This window comes from Typopeltis vanoorti, chromosome 24 (assembly GCF_054136105.1).
Source record: "Typopeltis vanoorti isolate ZY-2024b chromosome 24, IOZ_Tvanoo_1.0, whole genome shotgun sequence".
Taxonomy (NCBI): domain Eukaryota; kingdom Metazoa; phylum Arthropoda; class Arachnida; order Uropygi; family Thelyphonidae; genus Typopeltis; species Typopeltis vanoorti.
In genome coordinates, this window is record NC_143572.1 from 39,888,521 (window position 1) to 39,902,245 (window position 13,725).

A 13,725-nucleotide genomic window follows, 5' to 3' on the forward strand; every position below is an offset into this window, starting at 1 on the left:
TACTAAGAAACATATTTATTAATTAAAGAACTGATACATGAAAGTCTTACTACTAGGTAATCTGAATCAAATTTAAGTAAGATCTCGGGTTTGTTACTACTAATGAAATACATGAACAAATTTGTTTGGACCACCTCTATATGTAATATTATCTCATCACAAGTTATCACACATTCTACGCTCACATGGTCACTAGTAATATCCTTCAACACAACACAATTAATTCTTACAATAAGTAGAGTCCTTCTAAGAAGACAGTTCTCAAACAAAGATGGGTCTATGCCAAGTTGGAGACAGTTCCTAAAGTTCTATCTAATAAGTCAACTACACAAATGTTCTTTGGGAAACAAACAATTTCTTAACTGGAAAATATGATACAAGAGTCTACATTACCGTCTCTGAAATGATACTCGTTCCTTTCTTCTGCCTTGTCTGGGCATCAAGGCTTCTCAGTCTGCTGCTCGTCTAATCACCTTCGACAACTGTATGGCCAGATTCTCAGCGGGAAGGGTGTATGGCTCAGGAGCTTAGCCAGAACGGACGGCATCTACTTGGTTTTTCCGTCGCATGATATTGCATAGCTATCCTAGTCCAGGAAATAGCTCACCCTATTCCATGCTATGGCAGATGGCTCATACCTTCCACGGCCAGCCTGGAACATCTCCGCAGGGGGCGGACTGGACCAACGTCTGAGAGGTCAGGAAACAGGAACCAAAAAGAGCCTCAAGTGGGGGTTGCATGACCTTTTTGTTTTCATGCTCTTCCCGGCGTTTCTCGTATATCACGATGCCCGCCAACGTGGTCACGTGGGTTTTTGTCACGCCGTCCAGCTCCTTCCCTTACATCGCACATGCGCTTGGTGTGTTTTCTTAGAAAGCACTCTAGTTTCTCTTTCTCATAATCCCCCCCCCCTTCCCGGCACACGTAACACTAGATGGTCAAAAGGTGACCCTTGGACTCTGGCTTACAGATTTTGCTATTTTATGAAACATAAAAATGGGGTTCTTAAATTAATTCAATACATTAAATAATTTCTCTATCAGACCCTTATACATAACAGGTTAGGTCTTACAATTTTCTTTCACTTGTTATATAATCTCTTACTCCTATCTTAGTGTTATATACATATATATATACATTTCCAATTTATGGCCAACACACCACATTCTCTGCCTATTTTCAAAGAGAGTTGCTGCTGAATAAAAAAATGGTAATTCTTTTTCTTGGTTTATTCAGGACACAACAATGTCTTATGATACACAAGACAAAATATTTACACAATAAAATTGATTTTTGCTGAATTCCACTTAATTAGTATTACGTGGAATTAGTGTATGGGACACTAGAGTTCCATACACCCTCTTGAAAGCACATATCAGGAATGATGATGATGACAGCAGCAGAAAGATTTTTAATTCATTAATAACAATTCCATTGTTTGTTTGATTGACACTGCACATATTGTGTAATAAATGCTTGATGTCAAAATACAAAAGATATTTACATTACTTTTGCTTGTGGTTAATGAATTATATTCAAGGAAGCACTCTGAGATTTTTTTTTTTTTTTTTATTAAAGTGGAAACAATATCGTGTAAATTAAGTTTTACTAGCTATCACACTTACCATTTCATCCCTATATTAACCTGCCATAACCAAGTAACTTAGTTTCTTTGAAAATTAATTAATTCTCTAATAGGGCACTTAATCTGATTGAATAGTGTATTATGGCTGTTAATTGACTGTTTTCTTACAGAAAGACAATTTTTTTTTTTTTTTTTGGTAAAACTTACGTTTTTATCAACTCTGTTGCTTTCATAATAATGAAATATTATTAATCTTTCAAAGTTATGAGGAATTCTGAACACTTAAAACAATCTGCAAGAAAATAAAACAGATAAATAAACAGCAAAGTATTCTGTTCAGCCATCAATAAGTGATTATACTAATGCATAGCTTTGCCAAATCAGACATCTCTTGCTTAAAGTGAAAAAGTTGGAAAGTACATATTGGCATAAAGTAAAACAAGTTCATGCTAAAGTGAAATGTCTAACAATGCATTTTATTCCCTTATTATGTATTTATTAGTCTATCTAATAAGAAAGTTATTGCATTTCTTAAGAAAATAAAATTATAGTTGAACCACCAATACAATGCTAAATAGCAAATAAACAAACCTTTTCTAGGAATACATCACGTTTAGTCATTTTCCTAACTGCTGTTAGAGTGTCTTGCACAATACCCATTACTGGTTTATTGGACTGCGGAGTAATAATCTGTCGAGGCACAAGAGCCAATTCTTGAACTTCAGCTCTTGTCTCTAAGGACTGTGGAACATGAAGATTCATTTCATCACCATCAAAATCTGCATTATACGGTGTAGTTACACTGAAATAAATTGAATTAACACAGACACATCAAATGCAGAATATTTTTTTTCAAAATACATGAATAAAATTTAGATTTTAATATTCACTTTATTCCTATTATTTAATTTGTATATTATGCTTTTTTGTAATATACATTAAAATGGAAATAATACTGATAAAACAGTACATTTGCACTTTTTTATGCAATTCTTACTGACATTATTACAAGAAATTATAATTTCTTGTAATTATAAGACAAAAAAAATTAAAACCATATTTGCCCTAAGTTTTCATATTTAACATAAGTCAAATATTTCATATTTATGATAGAATAAGACAACTTATGAAATTACATGAGAGAGAGAAATTCATATACAATTGTTTCCTAATAAAATACAACATATTTAGCACATCCATTTTATTTAATTTACAGCAGGCATAACTTAGGAAAGCATAATGATGGCGTTGATGATTGGTGGTAGAGGTTCGGTGTAGTGGTGGAGATGGAGAGTTGTACAATGGGTGTCCTTCCGTGATGGGTCTTTGGACTCCTTGGAGGTGTCACAAATAATAATAATAATAATTCATTACCAAGAGATTATTAATTGCTTCCAAATTTTTTTGTTCTTTCTGCATAATTCTTGTCTGAGAAAGTAAGTCACTTCATCATAATTTTGTCTTCTCTTCCACACAAATTTTAAATGCAGGAGAAATGTTTTAAGAAAATGTCAGATATAGGATTTGTTACAGAACTTGTAGAACAATGACATTATGAGGAGAAAGTGCGTTTGTGTGTGGGCAGGAAGAGTAAAGATAACTAATAGAAACATTAATAATTAGCCAAAAAAATAAGTTAGGGATTGCTTATACAACTCTTATCTTCTTCTGTGACTAAAAAAAAAAAAAATTAGCTTACCAACAAACTAATACCTTCTTACCAAACATACTTTTCTCCCTGTTGCTTGGCTTACCATAATCCAATTTATTGGATAATGGGAGGCTTTTCCATTCTAAATATCTAATTTCATTAAAATCAGTAAAGCCTGACTACCGTATTATATATCAAACAACTAATAAAGCCTCTTTGTCATCAGCACAAAAAAAGTAATATAGTCTACTCTCGCTAAAGCAAACATCAATATAACAAAATAGTGAAAAAGTCCCTAACATGTTTTAATGCTAGGCTAACAGAAATTCACTATAGGAATTTATCTATTCTATTCACTATAACAAATTACTCTTGCACTTCTTACAAGTTTGCTGGAGTGAGCTGACTGTATATGCCGTAATCTAGCAAGAGCATTACATTAAAAGGACCTAGCAAATGGAAGTACATACGATGTGTATAAGAATATCACTTTGCCATTACGGAAAAAAATGAGCATGTCACTGAACAATCCTTGCATGGATGCTTTGATCCAGTCTCAAAAAAGCATTGCAGTCACTTCCAAATTGTTTGAGTGACAGAGTAGGGCTGCTTAAACGACAACTTTTGGAAATGCAATGCTGATGAAATGAATTCAATTTAAATTTATTTAGTTAGAATATCCTCTGACACTTCAACAACACCTTATTGACTGTAAAAGTACAGTCCCCGATTCAGTCCATGACAAATTTCAATTACAAAAACATTTATTGCTCATGCCTTTTACATGTGTCACATCATGACCATAATACACTTAAGAAAACAAATTAAAAAAAGAAACTTAAAATTATAGACTCTGCAAAAAAAAAAATTTTTTTTTAAAAAAATAATAATCCATTTGACATGGAATAAATAACTCACAGTGAAGATGTAACACAGACAGGATATACTAACAAGGGATATAGAAGGAAAGAATGGGGAAGGGTAGGTAGCTGGTGCAGTATTAATTATGTAACCCTTGTCAATTTTATGACATAAGGACTATTTAAAAAACTGTAACTAGTAAATGAGATTTCATTTGATATTATATTCGGTTATATTTTGTAATTGCTTTTATTTTATCATGGCTCCCTTCCTTTCTCATTTCTGTGTGCAAAAATTTTATCCAAAGCATTTTTATATATTACCTTTTGAAACTTTAAATCACATACAATAATTTAAATTACAAAAAAAGTAGAATTCAGTAATTCTGGCATGTTATTTTTGCTCCAACTCAGTCTATTACTTGTCAGCATTCCAATATTCTTGTATCTAATGTTTTGGTCTATTAAGGCACTTTTGACTGAATCAATACACCTATTGAGTTATTTTCCTACCATCTTGGCATCAAATACATGTTTTGCTAACCTTCACTCAACCATGATGTTTAAGTGACCAGATTAGTCTGATAACACATTCTTGAATGCTAACAGTGTCAAGTTACTTCCTAATATTGTCATTTTAAATGATTTTGCCACTGATTCTACATGTTAAGGCCCCTAATTTTCCTTAGAATCTGATACATGTGGTTTTTAATCTCTGATCAAGCGTTTTATTTCTAACCCAACTCTCAGTTCCATAACTTAAAACTGGTTTGACTACTCTCATGCATTCTGCTAGCTTAGTGTTTTGCTAATTTCCCTTATTCCATATACATTTATTCTACCAGCTTTGCTTATTCTGTTGTCTGTTTTTTTCAAAATTTATTTTACCATCTTCACTAAAAATTGTGCTGTCAAGATAGCTGAAATATTTACTTGTTCTATAGATTCTCCACTGAGAATACAGTTTGAAGTTGTTTGTGTTTCAGCCTATTTTCATAGTTCTGATCTTTTTATTGCTGATTTTCTTGCCAAATTTGTTACAACTGTTATTGAATTTATCCTGGAGACTTGCACTGCCAGGGTGTGGATAGGACAACACCATCTGCATAAAGCAAAGAGAAAAGTTTCATATCTCAGATTCTAATATCAATTTTAATGCCACTTTCATAATATAATCCACATAAATGATGAATACGAGTGGAGAGTATGCATCCTTGTCTTACACTTGATTTTACATCAATCTTCCTATATTTCCTTCAATTCTAATTGCAAATGCAACTTAAATATAGACTATGTATTGCTACAGATTTAATTGGAATTAAATGGAACATTATTCCATTTAATTAAATGGAGTAATTTTCCATTGATCCCATATAATTGAAGCATTTTGAAAACTTTTTTTTTTCTAGACCTTGTTGGATGCCTTTTACAGATCTACAAAATGTATATACGTTATATCGCTATGATTGCTGAACTATTTCTTGTGAAATGAAAATTTGATCTTGTGACAACCCCTATTTGGCTTGAATCCAGCTTCTTCTCCAAGTTTCTCTTCTGCAATTTTTTATCACCATCTTCTCAAATATGCTTGCATAAATCTTCAATCTGTACATTAATGATATTGCAAAGGATTTGACAAGTGACATACATGTCACTTGATGATGCAAAGACAGGCAGGGCAATCAGAAACGCTACTTATATGCAGTACTTGCAGAATGATTTGAATAGACTAGCATTGTGGACATGGGAAAATGGATGGCAGCTTAATATCAGTAAATGTAAAGTCATTCACTTCGGCATGATTAGATATCCAATGTTGTATTATATTGATGGGATTAGGCTAGAACAAATCAATGAGGCTAGGGATCTTGGAGTGTTAATAGACAGGAAGTTGAAGTTCAGGGTGTCATGTGGCAAAGATTGCAAATACAACTCAAAAGATAACTGGAATGCTGAAACGAATGTTCACATGTAAAGATAAGGATGTTATTTTGTCTCTTTACAAGGCCTTGATAAGACCTCACTTGGACTATTGTGTGCAGGTGATTTCCTCCACTTCTTCAAGGGAAGAAGTGGAGGAAATTTTTGAATCATTAGAACAAGCAGCTGACATAAAAAAATAAATGGAAAAAAGTGGTTCTTGTTGGAGATTTGAACAGCAGGGTAGGGAATGAATCGCACCAGGCATATAGGAATTTTCGGAAAATTTGGAAAAAAGGGCAAAGCTAATAATAATGGTTAACTATTTACTGGACTTCTGCACAGGACAGACACAGACTAGTCATTACTAACATTATGTTTCAACATAAAGATGTGCCCAAGTTCATATGGAGAGAAGGCACAAGAAATAAGAAAAGCCTCATTGACTAAGTCATTGTTGATGTTAATATCATCAGGCTCATTCAGGATATAAAAGTGTACAGAGGATTTTAAATTGGAAGTGACCATTACTTAGTACTAAGCAGGATAAAAATGGATATCATATTGAAAAGAACAGTATGTAAGAAAGTTTTAAAAATAATTAAAGTTGATCAACTTTTTCAAGTAAACTGAAAACTCAACTATACAAACATTATTGAAGAAAAAAAGGAAACAAATTCAAAACATGAACCAAACTTTGAATCTCAGTAGCAAACTCTGAAGAAGACATTGATTGATTCAGCTAGGGAGGTAGTTGCCTTGCAGACAACTTCATCAGTGGTGAAGTTGTCTGAAAGGATAGAAAAATAAGAACACCATAGTGGATATAAGAAGTTAAAGAAGCAGTACTGAAGAACAAGAAATCATACCAAAAGTTCCTATCAAATAAAATGGCAGATGGCCTAAAAGAATATAAAGAACATTGTAAGAGAGCCCTGAACAAACGTCATGGGAAGACTTTGGTAAGAGTATGGAAAATAAATATCAGGAATGTGGCAAAATGTTCTGGAGGTTATTGAAGAAGCTTAGAAATGGAGGAAAGAGTACTGTAAAAAAGAATCAAAGATGATAAAGGTGACATGAAAACTGAAGATAAGAATATTCTGGATGTCTGGAATAATTAATTTGAAAGACTGTTCACTGAACCAAGCCATGACAGAACTGTACTAAAAAATTTTCAAGAGGAATGCAAAGGAGTACATATCAATTCTTGAGGTAGAAAAAGCTGTCAAAAACTTGAAATGTGGAAAGGCAGCTGGAGTAGATCATATGCGACCAGAAATGCTTAAGAATGGATATATAAAAGATTTGCAGTGGCTACACTGCATAATTCAGAGAGCCTCCTAATGATGAACTATGAGAGTAGAACTCTCATAGTACCCAACTATAAAAAAAGGGAGTAAAACTGAATGAACTGAGTTTTTTAACTAAGTGTTCCAGGTAAGATATATGCAAGCATACTTGAAAAGAGGTTGAGAAAGATTGTGGAAGACAAACTTGGAGAAGAACAAGCTGAATTTAGGCCAGAAAGAGATCAGATTGCTAGAAAAACTACTTAAAAATTGATTGGGGTGCTTAAGGGTCAAAGCTGCATAACTGAGAGGAGACCTCCACATAGCCTTTAAAGGAATGCAGAGTACCGACCAGAGCTTCTGACCTAATGTCTTGTGATGCACCCAGTTGGGTATCTACCTGGATACTGAACGAACGAGGACGGGCTGGCAATTTGGGATTTAGCCGACCAAATTGTATTCTTATTGGCTTAAGCCAAATATACAAAATGATCATACAACATGACAAAATTTCATGCCGGCTGGGGCGTTGCCCAGTTAAACAAGGACCCTGTTGTTTTCGCCAAGGAACCAGGGAGAACAGCGAAAAGTCAGCTACTGGAACAAATCTTAAAACACACCCCAACTCAACATCACCAGAATTAAAGATCGGTACTATCAACATAAGAAGCCTGAATGGCAAAGAAATGGAGCTAGCTGAGGAATTAGATAAGTACCAGATCAACATAATAGGGGTGACTGAAAAAAAAAAAAAAATGAGATCTTTTTGAGCAATAAATACAAAATTGTTATATTCAGGCAATGACAATCAAGTAAAAGAAGGAGCAGCCATAGTATTCAACACTAACGAGGCTAATCTTCTTGAATGGCAGGCAGTCTCAAGTAGAGTGATGTGGGCAAATATCAGAATGGGGAACTGGACAAGGACTTATTTGTGCCTATGGTCCCACAGAAGGTTCTACTAAGGTGGAAGTGGATGAATTTTTTGAGGCTTTAGAAAAAGCCACTGACACAATGAAAAATGAAAAGTTGGTCCTTGTTGGGGATCTAAATAGCAGAGTAGGAAATGATTGTCGGACATACAAAAATATTTTGGGAAAATTTGGAGAAAAGACCAAAGCTAATAATAATGGCAAATACCTGTTGGATTTCTGCTCAGGACATGCACTGGTTATTACTAACACCATGTTCCAACATAAAAATGTGCACAAATTCACATGGAGAGAAGAGGCTAGGAATAAGAAAAGTCTCAATGACTATGTTATTGTTGATAGTGATGTTTTCTCCCTGGTGCAGTCCACCAGCGTACAGAGGATATGAAATTGGAAGTGATCACTATTTAGTCTTGAGCTGGATAAAATTGAATTTAATATTGAAAAGAATAACATGTAAGAAAGTTTTAAAACGAATAAAAGTTGAGCAGCTCTCAGATGTGAACTATAGACTAAAATACACAAAGATTATTGAAAAAAAAATGAAAGAGTTTGAGAACAGGAATCAAACCTTGGAGATTCAGTTGCAAGCATTGAAGAAAACCCTGATTGATTCAGCTAGGGATGCATGTGGTGACGTTGTCTGCAAGGATAGAAAAATTAGAACTCCATGGTGGACACAGGAAGTTAAAGAGGCAGTGAAGGAAAAGAAGAAAGCATATCAAATGTTCCTGGCAAATAAGTCAGCTCGTGCTCTTAGAGAATACAGAGACTAATGTAAGAAAGCTAAACACTGTGTAAAATTTGCTAAACAAAAGTCATGGGAAGACTTTGGCAAGAACATAGAAAATAAATATCAAGAAGGTGGCAAAATATTCTGGCGATTGTTGAAGAAGCTTAGGAATGGAAGAAAGAGTGCTGTAAAAAGAGTTAGAGATGACATAAAGGTGACATAAAAACGGGAGAAAAAGATATCCTTTAAGTATGGAGTAATTACTTTGAAAAACTGCTAAATGAAACGAGCAGTGATGACAACACAGTGATAAAAAAAACTGATCAGGCAAAAGCCATCAAAGGCTTGAAATGTAGAAAGGCAGCAGGAGTAGATGATATTCGACCAGAAATGCTGACATATGGTGGTATAAAAGTCTTATAGTGGCTGCACTGCATAGTTCAGAATGCCTGGACAGAGGGACGAATTCCCGATGATTAGAGTAGAGCTCTCATAGTACCCATATATAAAAAGAGAAATAAAACTGAATGTGAGAATTACAGAGGTATATCCCTACTGAGTGTTTGTGGCAAGATCTATGCAAGTATACTTGAGAAATGGTTGAGAAGAATTGTGGAAGAAAAGCTTGGTGAAGAACAAGCTGGATTCAGGTCAATTAGAGGCTGTCAGGATCAGATCTTCACTTTACGACAAATAGTGGAGAAACCATGGGAATATAACAAGATCTGTATTTAAGTTTTGTCGATTTGGAAAAGGCATATGACAAGGTGCCAAGAGAGAAGCTATTCAATATGCTACAGTTATATGGTGTTAATGAGGCATTATATCAAGCAATACTTAGTCTTTATTTGAGTTGTAATTCAGCAGTTAGAATTGAAGGAAGTACAGGAAGATGGTTTAATGTTAAATCTGGTGTGAGACAAGGATGTACATTATCCCCTCTGTTATTCATTACCTATATGGATCACATTATGAAGGAAAGTTGTATTAAACATGGTATCAAAATTGGAGATGTTAATGTCAGCTCTTTGCTTTATGCAGACAATGTTATACTTCTAAATAAATCCGCTACAAGTCTGCAAGATTCTCTGTATAAATTGAATAACTGTTGTAATAGATATGGTATGAAGGTCAGCAATAAAAAGACAAAGACAATGAAAATAGGCAGAATCGTTGAAAATGTCAACTGTGTTGTGAATGGAGAACCTGTGGAACAAGTAAAATCCAGAGGAAGACCAAGATATAGGTGGATTGATATGGTACAATGTGCCTTAGACGACAGAAATATAAGATCTGATAATGTTGCAGTGTTGACAAGTAACAAACTGATTTGGAGGAAAATTGTAGATAGGAAGTTAGTAATGATGTAAATTTTTCATGTACTATCATATCCTTGAGGGTACATGTCAGGAATTTGATGATGTTCTAAAATCATCAATCAGAAATCTTATATAATTTGATTATATAAGATTTGATCTGAACTAAGCTGTATAAAAGTTTATTTTGCCAAGAGCTGCAAACTATACTATCTCTGGATACCTAATTTCATAATTAGCCTGAATGTGTGTATTCATTCATTCATCCTAATTTTAGTTGCATTTTGTATTTGTGTATTTTATTCCTGTTAGATAGTATTATTGTTTTGACAATGAAATATTTCAGCCACTAAGGTAAATTAAATAGCAAAGGTGTCCTTAGTTTGGAAAGAACTCGTTTCAAACCCAACTAAAACACAAACATTTCTATGATCTTCACATATGGAGACAAGAGTGATTCTTCTGAAAATTAGCCTTCTCCTGTGCAAAGAAGACATGAAATATAATTAATTAGTATATTTGTTACATACATTACATTATTATAATACAAGTCAAGTTTCCACCCCCCCCCCATCTGTAGAAAAGTCAGCTAGCCAGTAAACATTGGGATAAAAGGCATGCAATGCTATGAACAAAAGGCCTTGATAAGAAAATAATTAAATATTCAAAAAAGGGGATAGAACAAGTAGAGACATAACAAAGAGAATTTGCTGCATGCTCTTCAGGTCAAACAGAAGTGAAATCTTCAATAATATTGAATGTTTTTAGATGAAGCTAACAACCAGCTGCATTTTTCACACACTCTGGGTCATCCTAATTACATGTATGATCATATGGTCTATTCCAATTAGAGGTCATCAGGGATCAGACTAAATGAAGTAATGTTCAGCAATAAAACAGTGTTAAACCATCACTAATATTGTTCTAATAATTTCTCAAAAGAACCATGAGTAATAACGGAATCAAGCAAGGCATGGATGTGGCATTTGATCTCACAAAAGCACCAGATTTTTTGCTGTTACAATTTCATGTTTCTAGAGACTACAATTTATGATATAGAGGGTGTTCGGGATAAATTTGACAGTTTCGTAAGGAAAAAGAAAATCTTCTTTGTATCTATTAAATTTAATGAATTGACAAAAAAACATTACAGGCAGAGTTAATTACAATACTATCAACAAGATTTACTCAAAATAACCACCATTAGCATCGATCACAGCTTCAATTCTGCTTCGGAACCTCGAACAAGCTGATGCTACAGTCTCCCTGGGAAGGGCCGCAAAAACTGTTTTAATTTTATCCATTAACTGGGCTTTTGTATTACTGGAAGTGCGATTGGTGTCTTTTTCAACTGCGCCCCATACAAAATAATCCATGGGGTTAAGGTCTGGGGAGTTTGGAGGCCAAACATTTGGACTGGTGAAGTCGTAGAAATTTTCAGACAACCATTTTTGACTTTTCCCAGAGGTGTGGCAAGGGGCCGAATCCTGCTGCCATACATACGGCCTACCATTGGCTACCCTTGTTATCCAGGGCTTGACTACAGTTAGCAACTCCACGAACAAAGCCCGAATTCCAATGCCAGGGTTCTTCAACACCTGTTCCTGCAGATTTGCGAGGAATTCTGCTGTACGAACGCAATCAGATCGTCTGCTAGGGATCTTTCTTCTTGCTACATCCTCGTAGTCACCATTGCAAGTCTCTAGTTCATGCCTGATTGTTTTTACTGTATTCAGGGAGCATTGGGCAGCAGTCGTAATATCCTTATTTTGATGGCGGGCATGAATCACCATGATACAAGTTATTCTCTTCCATGATTCAGGTGGGTTCCAGCTATCCATCCTTTCTGACATCTTGTATATGAATGAAGAAGGGTCCAAACTTTTAAATGAAGAGAAGTGTGTGTTAATACATGTAACTTACGGAAAAATATAATTAATTATAAATATGTCAAATTTATCCCGAACACCCTGTATATATAGACTTATACCCAAAAGAACAATACACATTATTTTACCTAAAGTTCAATCTGAATGTTGAATTATACTCATATGAACAACACATTATTTTACCTTAAGTTCAACCTGAATGTTGACCATGGCAGAACACGAATTTTATGACCCATCATAGACATTTTGTGCAGTGTTGGCTGTCGGTTAAAAATAACAACATCTCCATTTTTCACATGCCTTTCAACCTGAAAGTAAAAGTGCATTAATTAAATGGACGTCTTAACAATTTCATCTATGATAAATGAACTAATCAACTGATGGAAACATTAAACTAAGAGAAAGAATTAATGATTCTTATGAAACAGAAAGAGAGAGCTAGATGATAAAAAGAAACAGTGACAATGGAAGAATTTTTGCTTTATTCTTTTTATCATTATAATAAATTTAGTTTAATCCTTTATCCAAGTGTAAGCAAACAAAGTTTGTGCCTGAAAATATCTTCAGGACTGAGGTAAGGTAGTACATCCCTTGGCAGCTTGTAGCAAAGGTGGATCAAGTTCTCATCACTCCCTGTCTCAGTATCTCCCATAATGCAAAGCACATCTCCTTGCGGACATGTATACTGCTATGCATTAAGGGAAGGGCCACTATCCAGACCATCTTACCTCAGTCCTGAGGATATTTTCAGGCACAAACTTTGTTTGCTTACACTTGGATCAAGGATTAAACTAAATTTATTATAGCCTAACCAAGTGCAAAATAAACTTCCAACATCTTTCTCTAAATCCAGAGCAATTTAATAATAAGGTGGTACACCGGTTGTTAACTCGTATAAGTAAATATGATCTCGCCATTGCTACTGGCTTAGTATCACCACTCTGGGTCTGCCTCCCACTGATGAGACCTCCGGTCTGGGTAGAGGCCCTTCCCTTATTGCATAGCAGTATACATGTCTGCAAGGAGATGTGCTTTGCATTATGGGAGATTCTGAGACAGGGAGTAATGAGAGCTTGATCCACCTTTGCTACGAGTTGCACCACCTTACCTCAGTCCTGAAGATATTTTCAGGCGCAAACTTTGTTTGCTTACACTTGGATAAAGGATTAAACTAAATTTATTATAGTCTAACCAAGTGCAAAATAAACTTCCAACATCTTTTTATCATTACTTGGCAAAAGATCAATGGCTAGATGTCTTATAATAGTATATGGACATGACATAGTCCATATATTCTTTATAATTATTATCATTATTAAGAGAGACCTCCAGTCTCTGAATTATTCTTGAATTCATTCACACTGCTTGCACTCACAACATCGAATGGCAATCCACAATATAAGAGAAAAATTTAGCCCTCACCCCCTTCTTAATGGCATTCATTCTCAGCTGCCAAGGATGCCTTCTTGTCCTTTCCCCACCCTCCATAAAAAAAAATTCCATCAATTGAAATCCTGTGTGACTCTTTCAGAAATTTGTAAGTCTTA

General features: G+C 34.7%; 1 protein-coding gene across 1 annotated transcript in view; it reads right to left on the reverse strand.

The window, feature by feature from the left end:
• The window catches only part of Polr2A (RNA polymerase II subunit RpII215), a 224,370-nt gene that overhangs the window by 133,984 nt on the left and 76,661 nt on the right, over nucleotides 1–13,725 (reverse strand). The window contains exons 8-9 of the mRNA XM_090413957.1: nucleotides 12,362–12,486; nucleotides 2,177–2,387 (exon numbers count right to left, since the gene is read on the reverse strand). Coding sequence (XP_090270083.1) covers nucleotides 2,177–2,387; nucleotides 12,362–12,486 — 336 coding nt within the window. The remainder of the gene's footprint in view (nucleotides 1–2,176; nucleotides 2,388–12,361; nucleotides 12,487–13,725) is intronic.